Here is a 22,093-nt window from a genome sequence, read left to right on the forward strand (position 1 = left end):
CCTGACATTGTTTGAAAAAGAATGGAAATAAACGTGGAATTTTGCTTTAGGAGCAGCTATGACAGGAAAGAAAGAAGTCCGATATAATTACAAAGACAAGAAAATATTTCCATTGAGGATCATGTCAATAACAAACCGTATCACAGTATCCCCATTCCAAATAAAATAAAACATTTTTTTGTTCACATTTGTATTTTTTTCCCGGTATACTATATCACACAGTGATAACAAAGAAAGGAGAAATCTACAGCCACGTTAGCTTCGTGCAAAAAACACATACACTGGCACGCCGCATAGGCAAAGATTAAAGCAAAACAATGCATACAAAAATATAGAAAATCTCCAATGCAACTCAACACCTCACTGAAAACTAGCTTTCTGTCTTTGTACAACAATTTATCCACCAAACACCATATCTTTCACCAAATGGTCACTTCTGGAACATTCTATTTGTGTTTTTGTCTTCGTTGTTTTTTAAGACCATTGGCCTTCGATATAGGAAACCATAGAACCAAAAATAAAATCCGGTAGCTATAGTATGTCATTATGACGGTTAGTCATCATGATATTCAGAATATTTATAATAACAACAACATGTTGAATGATAGAAAACTAGTACAATAAAAGCATATCAAATACATATTTCCTGTCACTTTTAAGACATTCCAGCATTTGCTCATAACTGTTGGTGACAGGTTACATACGGTAGTTTGGCATACTCAGCAAGCCATGCCCAGAAGGATGCTAGGGGTCGTGCTCCCCTGTTCAGACGTTGGTAGTTTGGCATACTCAGCAAGCCATGCCCAGAAGGATGCTAGGGGTCGTGCTCCCCTGTTCAGACGTTGCATGCATCATCCAATTGTTGTGTGCCACATCATCGACTGTGCCGTCAGACACCAGATTTAAATAACTATCCAGATTTAGGATGATCTGGCACGCGTCAGCAACGCCTGGGCAGAGGAACACGGCTTACATCTCTTGCAAAAGAGAGGAGGGGTTTCAGGTTTCAGGATGCAGTGGAACCTGTCCACCAATGGGATACATTGTATCTGGGTGGGGGCGGGGGAAGGGTGGGGTTATACAGAACAGCCCAAACTGCAAACCGACGTGCTCAAGACCAGGTCAGCACACAAGTTCAGTTCAGCACTTGCAAACACATGCAAAGATATTTCATAGTTTTAAGATTCAGTCTTTTTCTGTCTTTTTTAGTTTTTAGCAGTCTCTCGCTTTCTTGTTGTGTGTAGGTGGAGCACTGAACCCCACTGGCCAATCCATGGGCTTCTTACTGAAACCACAGACCAATTGTTGGGCTTCTTATTGAAGGCTGTGACAGCCAGTCCAGCTTTCCTGCTTCACATTGATAGAAAAGATTGTTTGGACGCCTCAAGACAAAAATATATTGATACATATCAAATCGTCAGGGGGCAGGCAGGTAGGGGATCGAAATGATGCCATAAGGCCAAGACAAAGGGGTTACACAGCAGTAAGAGTTCAAGTCATGAAATAAAACATGCAGACAGGTTTAAACATGTCAGAGGCCATGTGAGGGACGGAGAGATGGACAGGCTTAACATATCAGAGGCCAAGGGAGGGACGAAGAGATGGACAGAGAAACAATGGATTAAACAAAAATCAATGACATTGGTTTCCTTGCTCTCTCTCCCTCTCCTCCTCCTCCTTTTCCTCCTCTTCCTCCTCTTCATCCTCGTCCAGAGACACCACCCCAGAGGAGGCTACGTCTGAGACCTTCCTGTGGGTGGCATAGTCAGGTGGGTACACCTCACCATCTCCTTCTCCCTGGCACACGGTGCCCTCGTAGTCTTTGCAGGGCGTATCGTCGTCCTCCCCGGGTGACAGGTAGGTCTCGGAGTAGGTCACAGAGTAGCAGGGCGACTCCTCCCCCCCCGGCCGGCCCCTCCCACCCCCCAGGCTGTTGAAGTCCCCTCCCCCTCTAACCCCCTGCCCCACCCTCTGGAGGCGGGCCAACAGCAGCTCCTCTCCCCCTTGCAGGGCCGAGAGGATCTTGGCAGCCAGCTCGGCGGCGTTACCGTAGTTGATGCCGCAGTGATGGGTGAGATCTCGCAGTAAGGGGTGTTGCTCGTCCAGGCTGCAGAGGCTGGAGCAGATGGTGTCTGTGGAAGTGGGCGAGGGCCTGTCTCCTCTACCTGCTCCCTCGCAGCATGGCCCCCGCAGACCCAGGTGCTGACACACCTGACTGTGAAGAAGGTCCCTCAGGTAGGGGGGCACCTCTGGAGCCAGAGAGGGGGGAGAAGAGAGACAGTGAGTGTACTGAATGACCCTGCCTATTGTCTTACCATGCCTGATGAGGTCAGGTCACGTGGTCAGGAAAAACTAGGAGCCCTACTGATGAGAGAGCAATGTATTGTTCGGGAATGACAGGAGACACGTTAAATAGTCAAACTGACTTATCAGGCTAAATCTGGAAAGGGTGGAGGTTATAGGATGCAAGCTGATCCTAGATCTTTGCCTTTGGGGCAACTTCTCACCCATATAGTGTTACGGAATAAAATATGTCATACTAAATGAAAATAAATGACATTATCAAGCAAAACAAAGCAGTCATATTTGGTGCAGTGGAGTAAGCAATCAGCATAAAAGCATTGGCATCCCCACAATAGTACACACAAACATTCACAAACACACACGCACTAAATGTATAGTCCACTCACACAACCAACAAACTCATATAGCAACCCCCCCACCCCCCTGTCTGCAGCAAAGGAATCAAATTAAACTTGCATGTGGGATATCAAATTGCGCCGGGGAACAACATTTTTTGTGAGAGGATGAAAGTAGGGCACTGGGACAATCAGAGTTTCAGACAGCTTCATCACCACACAGTTAGAGGAGACAGGGAGGTGGGGGGATGGGGAGAAAGGATGTGCAAGACCTGGAGTAGGGGGTAGGAATAAATGAAGGTATGAGAAAGGAGGACCATGCATTCTTCAGTGATACTCCAGTTGTAATAGGGTAGTATTGGCTCAAATTTGGAAGTTGAAAAAGTTGGTATCGTTTTGGAGGTGGTCTGATTATGATAGTTAGTTAATATGTGTGTGTGTGTGTGTGTGTGTGTGTGTGTGTGTGTGTGTGTGTGTGTGTGTGTGTGTGTGTGTGTGTGTGTGTGTGTGTGTGTGTGTGTGTGTGTGTGTGTGTGTGTGTGTGTGTGTGTGTGTGTGTGTGTGTGTACAGTACCCGTGCTTTGTGTTGTGGGCTCGTTGGCGGGAATGAAGTCCTCATCATATGAGTCGTCATTAGAGTCATCTCCATCCACAGACGACCAGGCTCTCAGCTTTGCCTCCGCTATGGCAAACTGCTCCGCCACACCTGAAACACACATTTGTTAGACATCATGTTCAACAACATTTAATACACACACACATACACTCACATACAGGTTAGACATCATTTTAACAAAAATTCAATACACACACACACACACACAAACACACACATTCACACACAGGTCAGACATCGAGCCCTGTCACTGAGTGCCCATGATGATGCAGGCATATGCTTTGTGATTGACAGGTCTTTTCTGTGGAAGACAGAGTACAGGGATAGACTGACATCACAGCAAGGTTCTAAACCGGAGTGGTCGTAGATCATACAAACATATAAACATGTCACCTGGGTATATATGCAAACACTGCAAATAATTCACACACACAAATCACAGGTACAGTGCATTCGGAAAGTATTCAGATCCTTTGACTTTTTCCACATTTTGTTACGTTACAACCTTATTCTAAAATTTATTTGAACACATTTTTTCCTCATTAATCTACACACAATACTTTTAGACATTTTTGCAAATTTATTAAAAATAAAAACAGATACCTTATTCAGACCCTATGCTATGAGCCTCGAAATTGAGCTCAGGTGCATCCTGTTTCCATTGATCATCCTTGAGATGTTTCTACAACTTGATTGGAGTCCACCTGTGGTAAATTCAATTGATTGGACATTATTTAGAAAGGCACACACCTGTCTATATAAGGTCCCACAGTTGACAGTGTATGTCAGAGCAAAAACTAAGCCATGAGGTCAAAGGAATTGTCCGTAGAGCACCGAGACAGGATTGTGTCGAGGCATAGATCTGGGGAAGGGTACCAAAACAATTCTGCATTGAAGGTCCCCAATAATACAATGGCCTCCATCATCCTTAAATGGAAGAAGTTTGGAACCACCAAGACTCTTCCTAGAGCTGGCCGCCCGGCCGAACTGAGCAATCGGGGGAGAAAGGTCTTGGTCAGGGAAGTGACCAAGAAACCAATGGTCACTCTGACAGAACTCCAGAGTCCCTCTATGGATATGGGAGAACCTTCCAGAAAGACAACCGCCTCTGCAGCACTCCACCAATCAGGCCTTTATGGTAGAGTGGCCAGACGGAAGCCACTCCTCAGTAAAAGGCACATGACAGCCCACTTGGAGTTTGCCAAAAGGCACCTAAAGGACTCTGGCCATGAGAAACAAGATTCTCTGGTCTGATGAAACCAATGATTGAACTCTTTGGCCTGAATGCCAAGTGTCACATCTGGAGGAAACCTGGCACCATCCCTATGGTGAAGCATGGTGGTGGCAGCGTCATGCTGTGGGGATGTTTTTCAGTGGCAGGGACTGGAAGACAAGTCAAGATCGAGGGAAAGATGAACGGAGCAAAGTATAGAGAGATCATGATGAAAACCTGCTCCAGAGCGCTCAGGACCTCAGACTGGAGCGAAGGTTCACCTTCCAACAGAACAACGACCCTAAGCACTCAGACAAAACAACGCAGGAGTGGCTTCAGGACAAGTCCTTGGTTGTCCTTGAGTGGCCCAGCCAGAGCCCGGACTTGAACCCGATCGAACATCTCTGGAGAGACCTGAAGATAGCTGTGCAGCAATGCTACCCATCCAACCTGACAAAAATTGAGAGGATCTGCAGAGAAGAATGTGAGAAACTCCTCAAATACAGGTGTGCCAAGCTTGTAGTGTCATAGTTAAACAGACTGTTGCTGTATTTACTGCCAAAGGTGCTTCAACAAAGTACTGAGTAAAGGGTCTGAATAGTTATGTAAATGTGATATGAGTTTTGTATTTTAAATAAATTTGCACTAAAAAATTAAAACCTCTTTTAACTATGTCATTATGGGGTATTGTGTGTAGATGGATGAGTGAAAATTGTTTAAATCCATTTTAGAATAAGGCTGTAATGTAACAAAATGTAGAAAAAGTCAAGGGGTTTGAATACTTTCCGAATGCACTGTAACACAATCAGAAATGTGAGATTGGCCTCCCGAGTAGTGCAGTAGTCTAAGGCACTGCATCACAGTGCTAGCTGTGCCACTAGAGATTCTGGGTTCGAGTCCAGACTCTGTCGCAGCCGGCCGCAACCAGGAGACCCATGGGGCGGCGTACAATTGGCCCAGCGTCGTCCAGGTTTGGGTGGGTTTGGCCAGCAGGGATGTCCTTGTCCAATCGCGCACTAGCGACTTCTGTGGTGGGCCGGGCGCAGTGCACGCTGACACAATCGCCAGGTGTACAGTGTTTCCTCCGACACATTGGAGTGGCTTGGTGTGTCAAGAAGCAGTGTGGCTTGGTTGGGTTGTGTTTCGGAGGACGCATGGCTCTCGACCTTCGCTTCCGTACGGGAGTTGCAGCGATGAGACAAGACTGTAAATACCAATTGGATACCACAAAATTGGGGAGAAAAGGGTATCAGGTAGCCCAGCGGGGGGTGGCAGGTAGCCCAGCGGGGTGGCAGGTAGCCCAGCGGGGGGTGGCAGGTAGCCCAGCTGGGTGGCAGGTAGCCCAGCTGGGTGGCAGGTAGCCCAGCGGGGGGTGACAGGTAGCCCAGCGGGGTGTGGCAGGTAGCCCAGCGGGGTGTGGCAGGTAGCCCAGCGGGGTGGCAGGTAGCCCAACAGAGTGGCAGGTAGCCCAGCTGGGTGGCAGGTAGCCCAGCGGGGGGTGGCAGGTAGCCCAGCTGGGTGGCAGGTAGCCCAGCGGGGGGTGGCAGGTAGCCCAGCGGGGGGTGGCAGGTAGCCCAGCGGGGGGTGACAGGTAGCCCAGCGAGGGGTGGCAGGGAGCCTAGTGGTTAGAGCATTGGGCCAGTAACTGAACGGTCGCTAGTTTGAATCTTCGCGCCGACAAGGTGAAAAATCTGCTGATGTTTCCTTGAGCAAGGCACTTAACTCTAATTGTCAATAATGACCACTCTCTGAGGGTGTCTCAGGGAGAGGTGGGATATGCAAAAATATTTCCAACTCACACGTGTATTAATACACACATGTACATGAAATAGCACAAATAAAAACACACACAGGGGACACGGTGATCGTGGGTTTCTCTATGGCTGAGGTGACTCGGCATGTGACAGAGCCAGTGTTCCGGAGAGACAAACTGACCAATCACCTCCAATCACTGTCACGAGCTAGCCAATCACAAATTACCTCTTTCTCTCCGCTGCTCCAATGGCCTTCCTTTCCTCATTCCTCTCCACTCTTTTGTATTCCATCCAATCCCTCTCTTTTCTCATTCCTCTCTTCTCATTTATTTCTCCTCTCTCTCCCTCAGCCACACGTGTTCCTCTCCTTTCCTCATTCATCTCATTTTCCTTTGCATTTCAATCTCCCTCTTTTTCACCTCATTTCGATTTCATCTCTCTCTCTCTCTTTCGCTCTCTCTTTCTTTCCCCATCCCTCTCATCTCATTTCAATTTAAATTCTCTCTATTTCCCTCTCCGCTGTGCTCTGCTGTCATGTGTTCTGTATTCATGTGTTGGTTCACACAGAGATCGATTCTCCCATTCATATTCTACAGTGGCTCAGCCCTAAACTCAGCCTTCACACACAGGGAGGCCCATCCTCCAACATATACCGCTAGTCTCTTTCCGTTTCTCATTGTCTTTCTCCATCTTATACACACAAGGTTTACACCCATGCTGCATACACACAGTAACATTTGACACGCTCACACAGATACAAACACACACTGAAAAGTACACTCTTCTATTTTCCCTCTCACACTCACAAACAGTCAAAAGGGTGAAATAAGCTCCTGTCGGTCAGGGCAGACAGCCAGACTCCTGCAGGGGGAGAACCAATATCCAAGAGTGTGTGTGTGTGTGTGTGTGTGTGTGTGTGTGTGTGTGTGTGTGTGTGTGTGTGTGTGTGTGTGTGTGTGTGTGTGTGTGTGTGTGTGTGTGTGTGTGTGTGTGTGTGTGTGTGTGTGTGTTAGAGAGAGGCCGAGACAGAGATGTGTGTGTGTTGGCACGTGCTGGTCCATCAATAGGACAACCCCACATGGACAGGACCACCACTGTAACTCCCATTCAGCTGGCTTAATCTATCATGAGAGCCAGCAAACACACACACACACAAATACATACCATATACAGTGCATACATAGTCAAAAACCTTCCGACACATTTACCCTTGTGCTCTCTCCCATAATTGAAAACAAATCACTTCTACCAAACAGTCACACATTTACACTCTCCCATATACAGGACATTACATTCACTGTAAAGTCACCCAAGCCCAGCTAAAGTTCAAAAGGAGCCAGAGATGTCAGCACTTTGACCAGGGTTCTGACAGAGTGGACAGGCACATGAAGATGATGTAAGAGGAAGTGAAGGACAAGTGAAATAACCCTGGGGTCAGCTGGACGTGATGGTGGAATCAGAAGGGGGTAGAAGTGTTTGCATGCCTGTATGTGTGTAAAGGGGCATATTAGGTGAGGAGAGGAGAGGATAGGAGAGGAGACAAGAGGAGACGAGACATGAGGAGAGGAGACGAGACGAGAGGAGAGGAGAGGAGAGGAGACGAGACGAGACGAGACGAGAGGAGAGGAGAGGAGAGGAGAGGAGAGGAGAGGAGAGGAGAGGAGACAAGAGGAGACAAGAGGAGACGAGACATGAGGAGAGGAGAGGAGACGAGACGAGACGAGAGGAGAGGAGAGGAGACAAGAGGAGACGAGACATGAGGAGAGGAGAGGAGAGGAGAGGAGAGGAGAGGAGAGGAGAGGAGAGGAGAGGAGAGGAGAGGAGAGGAGAGGAGAGGAGAGGAGAGGAAAAAAAAATGTGAGGAGACGAGGGGCACAGAGAAAAGTGCTCAGTCACGCCGGCACTAGCCAGGAGCAGAACCTTACTGTGCAAATTAACCTTGAGAGGCTGCACTGCAGGGAGGGAGGCAGACAGGAACAGGGGAAAAAATAGTGGCATAGAAAGAAGGGGACAAAAAAAACTGAGAGAAAGAGGAACATTGCACAACATTTTAATACCTCAAGTCATTGCTGCAAAAAACATTCTCAGTCAACTTACCTGTTAAAGTAAAACTAAATGATCGTAATTATAAACTGGGTAGGGCTACTGACCTGCAGCGAAGCGGGCCTCCTGTTCTCCCTCAGTGAGGTCAGAGTAGTTGTTGAAGTCAGACTCCAGAGCTGTTGGGGTGTCAGTGGGCTTACACCAGCCCTTCCACTCTATCAGGTGGGCCACCCTGCCCTGGGCCATGCCTGTGGGCCTCGTCACATGGTCCTTCATCGCCTGGGAGATGCCTAGAGGTCAAAGATTAGAGGGTAAGTGTCACATACATGTAAAATGCAAAGAGTATAGCAGGCAGGCTTTGTTGTGTGTGTGTGTGTGTGTGTGTGTGTGTGTGTGTGTGTGTGTGTGTGTGTGTGTGTGTGTGTGTGTGTGTGTGTGTGTGTGTGTGTGTGTGTGTGTGTGTGTGTGTGTGTGTGTGTGTGTGTGTGTGTGTGTGTGTGTGTTTGACAGGTTGCTCGTTACGTGTGGAACAGGACTGACTTTGACGCTGTGGACCCTGACACCACTGACTACCTTATGGGTAAAGGATTGTAGTATTCTGTCAATTCTTCTGTGTATTCTGGAAAGCTGAGTATTTCAAAGTCACAGCAAACATTACTGCTGATTCTTACTGTATATCAATAGACAATAGACACTGTGTTTGTGCGCAATGCTTGTATTTACCATGTAATGAAGATCTGGCTAACGCCGCAATCTCTTGAATGGTAAGTGCTCTTTTCGATTTTGGTAACATTTCAACGGTGTCTTCAACATTTACCTGTGAAGGAAAAAACAACCATTATTAAAGGATGACTCATACACTACATTAATGATGACAAGCAGTGGAGGCCATTATACAGATGTACTGTACATGCTATGACTACCAAGAAATCCTTTCAAACTGATCTAAAAGAACACTCATGTTTTCAAGGTAGAGAAAATACCTGTTTTCATTGTTTTTACACACACACACACACACACACACACACACACACACACACACACACACACACACACACACACACACACACACACACACACACACACAGACACACACTGCATTAATGATATGAAGGGCCATTGCAAGATTATTATGATGAAACTACAGAACAACCCCCCTCCTCTCCACCCTCCTCCCTTGGTCTGGTATGTCCATCCTCTACTCTCCTCCATTGGTCTGGTATGTCCATCCTCTACTCTCCTCCATTGGTCTGGTATGTCCATCCTCTACTCTCCTCCATTGGTCTGGTATGTCCATCCTCCACCCTCCTCCCTTGGTCTGGTATGTCCATCCTCTACTCTCCTCCATTGGTCTGGTCTATCCATCCTCTACTCTCCTCCCTTGGTCTGGTATGTCCAACCTCTACTCTCCTCCATTGGTCTGTTATGTCCATCCTCTACTCTCCTCCATTGGTCTGGTCTATCCATCCTCTACTCTCCTCCCTTGGTCTGGTCTATCCATCCTCTACTCTCCTCCCTTGGTCTGGTATGTCCAACCTCTACTCTCCTCCATTGGTCTGTTATGTCCATCCTCTACTCTCCTCCATTGGTCTGGTCTATCCATCCTCTACTCTCCTCCATTGGTCTGTTATGTCCATCCTCTACTCTCCTCCCTTGGTCTGGCTACCTTATGGGTAAAGGATTGTAGTATTCTGTCAATTCTTCTGTGTATTCTGGAAAGCTGAGTATTTCAAAGTCACAGCAAACATTACTGCTGATTCTTACTGTATATCAATAGACATCCTCTACTCTCTTCCCTTGGTCTGGTCTATCCATCCTCCACTCTCCTCCATTGGTCTGGTCTGTTAATCCTCTCTACTCTCCTCCCTTGGTCTGGTATGTCCATCCTCCACTCTCCTCCATTGGTCTGGTCTGTTAATCCTCTCTACTCTCCTCCATTGGTCTGGTCTGTTAATCCTCTCTACTCTCCTCCATTGGTCTGGTCTGTTAATCCTCTCTACTCTCCTCCCTTGGTCTGGTCTATCCATCCTCTACTCTCCTCCATTGGTCTGGTCTGTTAATCCTCTCTACTCTCCTCCATTGGTCTGGTCTGTTAATCCTCTCTACTCTCCTCCATTGGTCTGGTCTATCCATCCTCTACTCTCCTCCATTGGTCTGGTCTGTTAATCCTCTCTACTCTCCTCCCTTGGTCTGGTCTATCCATCATCTACTCTCCTCCATTGGCCTAGTCTGTTAATCCTCTCTACTCTCCTCCATTGGTCTGGTCTATCCATCCTCTACTCTCCTCCCTTGGTCTGGTCTGTTAATCCTCTCTACCCTCCTCCCTTGGTCTGGTCTATCCATCCTCTACTCTCCTCCATTGGTCTGGTCTGTTAATCCTCTCTACTCTCCTCCATTGGTCTGGTCTATCCATCCTCTACTCTCCTCCATTGGTCTGGTCTGTTAATCCTCTCTACTCTCCTCCCTTGGTCTGGTCTATCCATCATCTACTCTCCTCCATTGGCCTAGTCTGTTAATCCTCTCTACTCTCCTCCATTGGTCTGGTCTATCCATCCTCTACTCTCCTCCCTTGGTCTGGTCTGTTAATCCTCTCTACCCTCCTCCCTTGGTCTGGTCTATCCATCCTCTACTCTCCTCCATTGGTCTGGTCTGTTAATCCTCTCTACTCTCCTCCATTGGTCTGGTCTGTTAATCCTCTCTACTCTTCTCCATTGGTCTAGTATGTCCATCCTCTCTACTCTACTCCATAGGTCTGGTCTGTTAATCCTCTCTACTCTCCTCCCTTGGTCTGGTCTATCCATCATCTACTCTCCTCCATTGGTCTGGTCTATCCATCATCTACTCTCCTCCATTGGTCTGGTCTGTTAATCCTCTCTACTCTCCTCCATTGGTCTGTTATGTCCATCCTCTACTCTCCTCCATTGGTCTGGTCTGTTAATCCTCTCTACTCTCCTCCCTTGGTCTGTTATGTCCATCATCTACTCTCCTCCATTGGTCTGGTCTATCCATCATCTACTCTCCTCCATTGGTCTGGTCTGTTAATCCTCTCTACTCTCCTCCCTTGGTCTGTTATGTCCATCATCTACTCTCCTCCATTGGTCTGGTCTATCCATCATCTACTCTCCTCCATTGGTCTGGTCTGTTAATCCTCTCTACTCTCCTCCCTTGGTCTGGTCTATCCATCCTCTACTCTCCTCCATTGGTCTGGTCTATCCATCCTCTACTCTCCTCCATTGATATGGTCTGTTAATCCTCTCTACTCTCCTCCATTGATCTGGTCTGTTAATCCTCTCTACTCTCCTCCCTTGGTCTGGTCTATCCATCCTCTACTTTCCTCCATTGGTCTGGTCTCTTAATCCTCTCTACTCTCCTCCATTGGTCTGGTATGTCCATCCTCTCCACTCTACTCCCTTAGTATGGTCTGCCTATCCTGTAAAGTCACACCGCAAACATTGTATCTGGTGTTGACACGCGCTTTTGTTCACCGTTGCTTTTTATAGCCTAGTTTGGTCCACGTGTCTATAATGTAGACAGTTAGCTGATCCCACGTCAATCTACGTTTGCGCATAGTTAATTCATGAAGGTAGAATCATTAGCAGCAGAAGCAGAACGTAATGACATTTTTTCGGGCGCTCTAAATACTGAAACGTTTTCAAACAGCCCTGAGACAGGGGCTCTGCGAGCTCAGATGTTCCCGCGCTGGCGATTATGTCAACCACTACGGCACTAGACGCGTGATAATCCTCTAGCGCCGCAGAGAGACTCGAGCTCCCACATCACTGAAGAAAATCTGGGAGATATGTCATGCCTTCGAGTTTCACATGACCCCAGGCGCCACTGCACTTTACACCACCGTCACCCCTTCTACCTCTTCACCCACTCTCCCCTACTGAACGCGAGCTAAGAGCTCGGAATGGCGAAGGCATCGGCCGCATTCATCCCCACACAGACGGGTGAAGATGATGGTACTCTTGTGCTTCAATAACGAGGACATGCCCGGCGTTTTACTGACAAGCCATGGGCTAATCTGGCACAGTCTAGTGAACAGAAAGCAAGGTGCCGAGGTTGCCATTACCCCGTTTAAAATCCGAGACTCGCCTGTCGTTTCTGTTCAACCATTCCTTTACCATAAACTCTCTATAGTGACGACAGGCCTATGAAGCATTCTCAACTCAGAAAATGAAACGAAAACATCAGCAGCACCGGCAGTAGGCTATTTATTAATTGAGTAATTGGCATTCCGCGTATCTGCTCGGTGTATTGAACTCCCGATCTTCTCCAAAACTGCAGACGCAATGCCAAGTGTTTCATACGAGATGTCGCTGTCGAACTGGAGTTTATTTACAACTACTGCCCTTATTTTACGAATAATTAAATAGAGAAAATATTATATTCAAGTTCAATCTGCCCAAATAAACTAGGATGGCCCAATGGGTTGCCAAACAGGTGCCAGAATGACGTGCATATAGCGACAGGGAGACACAGCAATTCCCTACTACAGGCTTTAACACTGGACAGCTCTATTCCAGTTTCTTTGAACTGAATACGCTGATATCACAAAAACAAACGTACGCGCGCACACTGGCTACACGCACACATACACGCAAGAATAGGCTTCCATAGCTACAAAGCTATTGGCATCAGTGACATGTAGTCTAATAATACCAGTGTTCCTTCATCTGTGACAACGCCCCTTGTTTTCTCGCAGATGAGCAGCTTTTCCATAGAAAATAGGATGCAAATCAAGTCCCTCTTCTCTAACATACTACGCTGCGTGTGTGTGCTGCGTGTATGTGCTGAGCTCGCCTCCTCGCGACCCTATGCCTGTGCCTGTGCTTCGAAAACGGTTGCTGAACTTTCCACTAAAGGAGCATTGCTATAGCAACCGATCACCAAGGAGCAATTTCTCTCAGGACACGTGGATCTGTGATTCGTAGATGACGTCACATGCACACGGATGGCCACAGATGGTTTTTACTCCTAGTCTCAATTTAGCTATACATTCATATGTTCCTCTGGAAGACTAATGCCTCAAATGCGTTCTATAGGTTTCAGAGGCGACACCTTCTACAAACAGATTCGACATCTATATTGCTTGATGGACGTGGAGAGAGGACGAGCCGACACGCGTGCACCAGCGGAGCTTCTGTATGGCAATGGGCACGCTGGCACGGCTCTGCGACAGTGCCTGAAGGGTCACCAAGCGGCAAACAATCATAATGGCCCTGACCGTTCTATTCCAGCGCCGAGATATTCAATAGAGCCGTGTAGAGAGAAGAGAGGAGAGAGGCGAGAGGAGAGAGAAGAGAGAAGAGAGGAGAGAGGAGAGAAGAGAGAGGAGAGAGGACAGAGGAGAGAGACGAGATGAGAGAGACGAGAGGAGAGAGAAGAAAGGAGAGAGAAGAGAGGAGAGAGACGAGAGGAGAGAGAAGAGAGGAGAGAAAGACAAGAGGAGAGAGAAGAGAGGAGAGAGACGAGAGGAGAGAGAAGAGAGGAGAGAGACGAGAGGAGAGAGGAGAGAGACGAGAGGAGAGAGACGAGAGGAGAGAGAAGAGAGGAGAGAGACGAGAGGAGAGAGAAGAGAAGAGAGAGAGACGAGAGGAGAGAGAGACGAGAGGAGAGAGACGAGAGGAGAGAGAAGAGAAAAGAGAGAAGAGAGAGGAATATTTTGGCGGTGCTAATAATCTCCTCGTCACTGCAGCCACGGGCTGGCTCATTGCAAAATCCAGATGGTGCGCGCTGATCGATACAATGAGATGAGACGGATTCATCATTAGCTTTGACTGAATTATTCCAGCAACATGCTAACTTCTATTTACTTCTCTATAGCCTGCATAAGACTGTCAGTAGAGAGAGATAGCATGGACTAAATGAGATAGGCATATAGGATCTGTGAGCAGGTTCATTGCATAATTGTTTCCACCTCTAGATAGGCCTATACCTGAAATTGTTTAGGTATTGCCTAATCAATTGTGGCGGTCAGTAAATAATATAATATTAATAAATGGATTTTATATTGTAGATATGTGATAGTAGAGTAGTGGCCTGAGGGAACACACGTAATGTGCTGTTAAAAGTATTGTGATAATATTTTAAATTGTATATACTTGCCTTAATGTTGCTGGACCCCAGGAACAGTAGCTGCTAATGGGGATCCTTAATAAATACAAATACAAATAAATCGTTACAGAGAGCTACTCCGAAAAGACCAAATGGATGGAGGGCAGCACCTGCTCAGGCTGAATCAAACCAACCCAATGTCAACGTGGCCAACCACCGGGTACAAAGCCAGTCAGTCAGAAGTGCTGAAGCCTACACAGTAATTGAGACTGCAGCATTGGCGGCCGAGCCGCTGCCGACCCTACCGTCCAACTCTCCTTAGTAGATCTGTTTAATTGCATTTAGGCCAAGGCAAAAAGGCATTACACTCAGTGCCATTGAGATTCTCATTTGAAAGCTGCATTAGAAATGAATTGCTAATTACTTTGAATGACTTCATATAATAATTAGAAAACTAACTGGTGAACATTTACTGAAAACCAAAATGGAGGAACCCAAAGCGGAATCACTCGTTAACGACTTGAACGGCTTAGTTAATTAGGTAATTATTAAACCAGAAAAGGTTGAGAAAATAATGTTCTGCTTCACATCGCGAATTTCTATTGACTTCGAAGAGAACTCAATTCAGAGCTAGGCTACTGTCCGTTGTGATTATCTGGGTGCCCCTGCGGTCTATTATGGGCGATCCCATTGCATTAGACAAAATATAAGCTACACATAAACGAGTAACACGGGGGTTTATGTAATAGACCTATTACAGATAGGCTACTGCTGTTAAAACATATAAACATGTTGGTGATACAAATGCTCAGTGCAGAACTGCTGCTTTAGGCTGATGGAATATGATGTAAACCAGGGTCGCAACTTTGGTTTTAGAAGTGGGGGGGGGACCTCATTTATTTATTTGTATTTTATTTTATTATCCAGTCAGATAAACACTCCAACCAGCCTACCAGACCGCTCGGAGGCGTCCACGTGGTCCTAAAGCACACCGTCGTCTCATTTTGTATCACATTCCAATGATAAAACTGGGGTGGACAGAAATGCAATTTCAGAATGTGGGGGACATGTCCCCATCTCGAGTGAAAGTTGCGCCCCTGATGTAAACGAACCCGGTATAATAGCGATGAACAATGATGTTCCACCTCATGTAGCGCATTATTGAGTAAAAAGTATAGGCCTAATCAATAAGCATTCATCCAGTGAAAACATCTCCTGTGACAGAGGGTCGCGCTTGAATGCACAGTGTATGATAGCTGTAGCTGGGCGGCAGGTCCAGGGGACTCGGAGGTGTCACGTCACTATGTGTGGACCGAGCCAAAAAAAGTGTCAAACTGTGACAATCAGCACCTGCCAGTGGTCCAGTGTCCCTAGAGGCGCGTGGCGAATGAGTCTGTGAGCCAAGCAGATCCGGGTGTTTCCGAAGAGCGGCAGTCACTGAGTTTGCTTCGCTCCAGTCCACGCGCAAAGTAGGACCGTCGACTGCCACTGTCAAAGGGAGAGAACTTATAGGTGAACTGCAAATCAACATGCCAAGCATGCCACGAGAGGGACCCAGGAGCCACTGCAGGGGCTAACCCAGAGGGAGCGTTTAGAATGCTAAGCGGGCCATACGTGGTATTTCAATGTAGTGTCCCTTAGATAAGGCCGACTATTAACCCCAGTTAATACCTATTTAGAATAGCAACGCAAACAGGGTGCACTTGAATTGAGATACCACGGGGGGCTATCCGAGGAGGGCTGTGCTCGTGCACATCAACTTTGCAGTCATCCTACGTCATGCAGGCAAGGCTCTTATGTCGTTTGTATTTTTTTCAACACAGACTAAGCTATAAGGAGGTCAGAGTAGAGGGGGCCAGTTATCTTCCCTGCTAATCAAATAAAGCAGAGAATATAATATGCCATCTCTTTATGAAAATACACATTTTATTTTCCACCCAAACACCCCTCCACCTGGCTGCATGCACTTCAACCGCCCTCCATTATGAGTGCCAAGGCACTAACCAACAGGCACAAATGGAAAAAGACTATGGGCACGTCGTGCTCGAGCGAGCTCATATGGCACCATCACTTCAGCCATCTTCCTCAGACTGGAATTGGCACTGAACAAAACCTAATTGAACAACACTCCAGAGAAATAGACCGAATTGGCCTTGTTGTTTAGTACACAATCTCACACTCAATTCATGCAAATATGTACAAAAAGTATTTCAGCAGATTTCGTGCGTTTTTGTGTGGCTTAATTCGTGTGAAAATACACACATTTTTGGGCGACATAATTCGTAGGATAAGACACATTTTTTGTGCGATTTCATTCATAGGAAAAAAACATTTGTGGGAGGGCAAACCTTGGGAACAATCTTTTTAAAGTTATTGGAGCAATGCATTTTGGGCAATGGTGTTCTACACTCCCTTTTTTGTGTCCCACATTTATTTATATAAAAAACTAACGTGTTAACTGCCCAATATTGTTAATCAACCCAGGTTGTCAAAATACACCAAAATACTTATTTTTATTTATGCCACCATTTTTGTTTTCTTTGCCTGTTTCCGCTTAATACTTTGGGTTACTGATGCTATGTCGGATTTTATGAGGGTTACCAGATTGGACCAAAAAAATCAGTATTTATTTTTTTGTGGTATCGATGAAGGTATTTGATTTGGGAATAGTGATACATTTTCATTATGGAAAATGTATTAATAATAAATATGGGGAAACAGAAGACCTGCAAAAAAAATCTGTTTGGTTTAAAGCTGCATGGTATTTGCACCTACAACAAGCCTGGACTATGATCAATTAATCCATATCAATGCAGTTAAACAGGTTCATGTAAAATAATGACTTATGTTGGCTTACACTTATTGCACTTCCAAGGCCATTTCATGATGATTATTACGGTTGTGTCAATCATGTTATATACTGAGGCAATTGAAACAAAGCATATGCCAGCATTGTAGGACTACTGCCTCTGCCCAGAGGCCTACTAGGCTTTCATGTCAACAGCCGTTAGAGCTCACTTTGCCACATATGAGCCCTGGTTAGAGTCCCTGTTGCAGCTTTCACTTTCTTACGCCACATTGGTGGCAGCGTTGGGATCACGTCCAGCTCACGTCTAGTTATGTGATCTAATGGTGGGAAGCATTCGGTTTTTCAACATTGTGTTGGGTGTAATTACATTGATATATCTAGTGAACAATGGATAAGCAACAATGGGCATGACAGATAGAAGTAGTCACTACAGGTGTGATCAAGCCTTACATTAAAGTTGCCTGAAGCTGAATGGAAAGTGTTATGCCCTGATCAGTTATTCAGAAGAACATCCTCTGTGACTGTCTACTTTACATAAGTTAACTTACCAGTGTGGACACAAAACAAACACATTCTACACATTTACAAACTACCTGTTTAAAGTCTTATTACAACCATAGTGTTCTTTTGTTACTGAAGCTTATATGTCAAATAACCTGACAATGATCCACATCATATGGGTAGACAAATAATGTAAGTGTGTTATGCAGCAAACACAACTATCCTTTTTTAGGATGCAAACCAGTTATATGAATCACTGTTGATCCATCCTGTTCTGATCTAATGAGATGGATGTGGGATTTACTACGGCCTAGAATACAGGCCTTTCCCAGTCATGAAGGACGAAGCTAGGACCCTCTTGATTCTCATTGGCGAAGACTGAACTCAAGTTAGGGGTTATATGTCAGACTCTCCTATACCACGTTGCCCAACATGTTATACCCCATAGGTTGTAAGTAAACGCTATTAAAGTGATATAACTTGCATCATTACTATAGGGCTGTGAAACCCATAGTCTAATGGCTTTAGACCGAGCATTTCTCACCATTCATTTACGGATAGCAATTTACAATTTTTATAACAGGTAGTGTCCATTTATTTACAGTAGTGTGTTGATTAATTATTGCTTTTTTCAGTGGAAATACAGAATATGTATAAAAATACCAAATATACCAAAAGCTAAATCAAGCAGAGATTTACAACTATTTAACCATGTTAATCATTACTGAAACATGCAAACTACAAACATTTAACCAGTAAAAGATAATAAATTCATGACAACTAGAAACAAATGTTTTATTAAAAGTAATTCATACAAAAGTTGGCTATAACATGAGTACAAACAAAGTGAGTGTGTGTATATGTCTGTAAGTGTTTGTGTGTGTGTGTATTATAATTTCCCATCGTAAAAATGTATCCCCATTCCCCAATCAAATAACTTAATCGATACCACACAAAAAAAATTTAAGAAATAAAAAATGTTCTCCAATTTGGCAACCCTCAACAAATTTGACATAGCCTTGTATACAATGCATTATGAAAGAAAATGTGTAATGTAGGCTCCACTAAAAAATGTATTTTCCTATGAATGAAGTCGCACAAAAATGTGTCTATTCACACAAATTAAGCCACACAAAAACCGCAAAAATTCACGAAATCTGATTAAATACTTTTTGTACATATTTGCACGAATTGAGTGTGAGATTGTGTTGTTCATAAACGCTTGCGTCATTATTTGGCACAGTGGTGGTCCCTCTTAGGTAATAGTTTCCATCAGTTGTTCCAATACAAAAACGATAAATATTGTAGTTCATTCTATTTGTCAAACTTATCTCTGAAGGAGGGACCAAGGTTGCAAAGCAGAAGCACGGAAATGCCCTACAGGTGTTTCAGCACTTGGACAGCTTCTACTCTACAGTGCACTGTGTGATCGCTGTTTTCAATTGATAGCTTGTGAAGCTGAGTGCAACATGACTAGATAATCAACTATGCAAGTGCCATTTAGTAGTATATTACAAAAACCTGTCTCTGCTGGATGTGTCCTTTCAGTAATCAGAGTGGGTCTATATTGTCAAAACATAAGTTCTATTTTGCTCTCCTCTCAAGAAAACCGTGTCTAGTTACAGCATGTGAAAATAACAACTCTGCTCGATTAGTCGCCGGCACCCATCTGTGCTATTGAGGCCAGTATAACTGACCTCATCACTCACGAGCTCAAGTTGCTCGCGCCAGTAGGATTCAATATCTGCCATTTAATTGGATGTATTGAGATCAAATGCCTCGGGGTGTTTTGTATCTTGGAATCCATGGCTCGCTCGCTAATTAATGTATTGTTCAGAGGGGGTTATGGATGCACGCGCTGTTTTGTAAATTAGATTCATGGAAGGGGCTTGGAAGGCGTTGGTTTGTCATTTGAGCCGGTGGCCGCTGGCTCCCTTTTGATGTGTGTTGATTTCCTACCCTCACACACACAGATTGCTGTGGGGTAGACGAGCCATGCACTGCGCCCTCTGTTACCCCCTTGGATCACACAGAGAGACCCACACACCTCACTTCCTGTTTCTATGACGACGGAATGACTTGATGCTGAGGTCGTGTTGGTGAGAATTAGCAAACCAATAAACACAAATAACCTACCGACCGGCACCACTGTCGATCTAAATGCCAATATTTACATGTCTAATACCTGCCAAGTAAACAAGGATTTTCACTTGCCTTTGGATTGACAAATGGATCAGGTTATGACCTTTTAAAAAAAAATCACAGTAGTCTCCCCACAACACAAACAACATGTAGGCTCTAATGTAGCCTGATTATATAAGACATAAAACAACAGATGAATCAATCAGTCAAAGGCAAAACCGCATCCCTATGCGATCATGTCTCATAGCAATCTCGAGGATTCTATAAAGGCTTAAATCCCTGGTCCACAGAGCAGTGCAATGAAGACCAATCTGTAAAAAAAAAATATATATATATATATATATATATATATATATATATATATATAGCTAGGACAAAATAAAATACAAACAGATTCAAAAGCCTATTCAGCCTAGAGAAAACAAATTACGAATGGGGGGGGGGGGGTATGATTTGGAGCGTTGCAATCTTATAGACCTAGCCTAGGATTTTTGTCGATTGTCTTCGGCAAATTGAATGGTTTATGATGTCAGATTGTGCAACAGTTTCTCTGCGGCCACGCGTATCGAGAGCGAGCGGATCACCAGGAAATTAAAGGCTCGCTGACATCCGTTATCTGTGCATACATTTTTGATTTGCTCTAGGCTATATCTTTTATATTTAATGTATGCTTTTTTTCGCCATCTAGGCGTAGATATCAGTGTATTCTCGCTGGGCACCAAGGTGCCTCGCTCTCTGTCGTTGTCGTGGAAACAAGAGCTAGACCATGGCGGTGCGACTCCTGTCTTCCATGCTCACTGAAAGACTTAAGAGGAAATCAACATAATTATGTCAAGGCTAGCTGCATTGTGATATAGTTATAATGGGCAAACAGGTGGGTCTTGTCGTGTAGCCTACAGCAACGACAGGTCTGTGTAGACTATTAATGGGGTGACACTGATAGCATGCACGTCACAGAACACAGAACACAGAACACGTCACAGAACAAAGACAGAAAGTTTGAAGCAGCCCATCTAATTCAGTATTATGGACAGCAATATGATTACAATATGATTACATTGACATGTTACAGTCCTGACAAGTGCTGATAGCCGGTCTGACGATGATAGCACAGTACCCTACAAGCCAAAAGCATCATCAAGTGTCTGAAGGGGCGATGACTTGATAGGCAATTAGAGGGCCTGGCTTCCAGATTTATAGGCATATCAAATAAATCATCCCTGGCTTGTTTATATTGCTAACAATATTGTATTTCGCTTGCTGTGGGTGATAAGCGACTGTGTGTGTGTGTGTGTGTGTGTGTGTGTGTGTGTGCACGCGCGCGCGCGCATTACATAGATGCTTGCACTGATGGATGGATGTGGGGTGCGTGTGATTTATCGCTAGTGCAAGGCCCCATCAAATGAATCACGTTTCCAGGACCGAGCGAGGGAGATATCGGTGGGAAACACCAATGAAGAGGAGATGGGAAAGAACTAGGCGGACAGACACTGAGACAAGACAGGGGGATCTTGTAAACAACCAGCGGGAGAACAAGACAACTGCGGTGTCAACCAAGGAAGCTTGTCTCTCATTATACCCTGATGAAGACAGCTTGTCTGTCGAAACGTTGATTATTAGGTTATTCAATTATTGCATCTGAGCTCCTAGAGTGTGCGACTCTCCTTTTCTTTTTCTATCTTGTCTCTCGGGAACAGCAAATCAGTCTGTGGGCTATGTAGCTCATGCCCCAACACAGTGATATATTTCAATTATGCATTTCCGGACGAGGGTAGCCCCCTATTTGTTAAAAAGGACTAATTACAGCTTAGTCAATTCAACGATCTTATGATGTATGACGGCTATAAAGCCATGTCTGTGGGAATAGCTCTTCGAATCGCCCGGATAACATGAAGACAGAACACGTAGATAAAATCAATATGCTGTCTTACCTTGCAGCTAAACTGGGTCAATGCAGTCAAAACCATTGTGCCGACCGGGAGAGTCTGGTCATTCAAACATAAAACCTTTAGCCCCGCATCCTTCAACAGCAGAAAAATCACTTCACTCTCCTGCCTAGCGCGCTCACCAAAAGGCTATACGAGATCAGCTCTCGCGGCATCTCGATGCCAACACTCACTCCCTCCTCATCTCCTGCAGCTCCTCCAGAAGAAAGCCCCAGTGCTTCCCTATTCTCAACTGATTGACTATTATAAACAGATTTATGGTCTATCTAGAAATATCTAAACTCAAAGATGAAAACAAAGTTTACAGTCCAGTTCAATAAACAAACGACCTATTGCACCGCTTAAATGTCCCGTGCACACAACTCACACC

General features: G+C 45.3%; 1 protein-coding gene across 1 annotated transcript; it reads right to left on the minus strand.

Moving 5' to 3' along the window:
• Positions 1-767: 767 nt before the first annotated feature.
• LOC139548232 (protein FAM131A-like) lies at positions 768-22,093 on the minus strand. Its single transcript, XM_071357771.1, has 5 exons — positions 21,709-22,093; positions 8,989-9,082; positions 8,373-8,555; positions 3,214-3,345; positions 768-2,249 (listed from the first exon to the last, which is right to left on the minus strand). Exons 1-5 carry the CDS (start codon positions 21,742-21,744, stop codon positions 1,633-1,635), a joined length of 1,062 nt encoding a protein of 353 aa, XP_071213872.1. The 5' UTR covers positions 21,745-22,093; the 3' UTR covers positions 768-1,632.

The sequence above is a fragment of the Salvelinus alpinus genome, chromosome 21, assembly GCF_045679555.1.
Source record: "Salvelinus alpinus chromosome 21, SLU_Salpinus.1, whole genome shotgun sequence".
In the NCBI taxonomy this organism is placed as follows: Eukaryota; Metazoa; Chordata; class Actinopteri; order Salmoniformes; family Salmonidae; genus Salvelinus; species Salvelinus alpinus.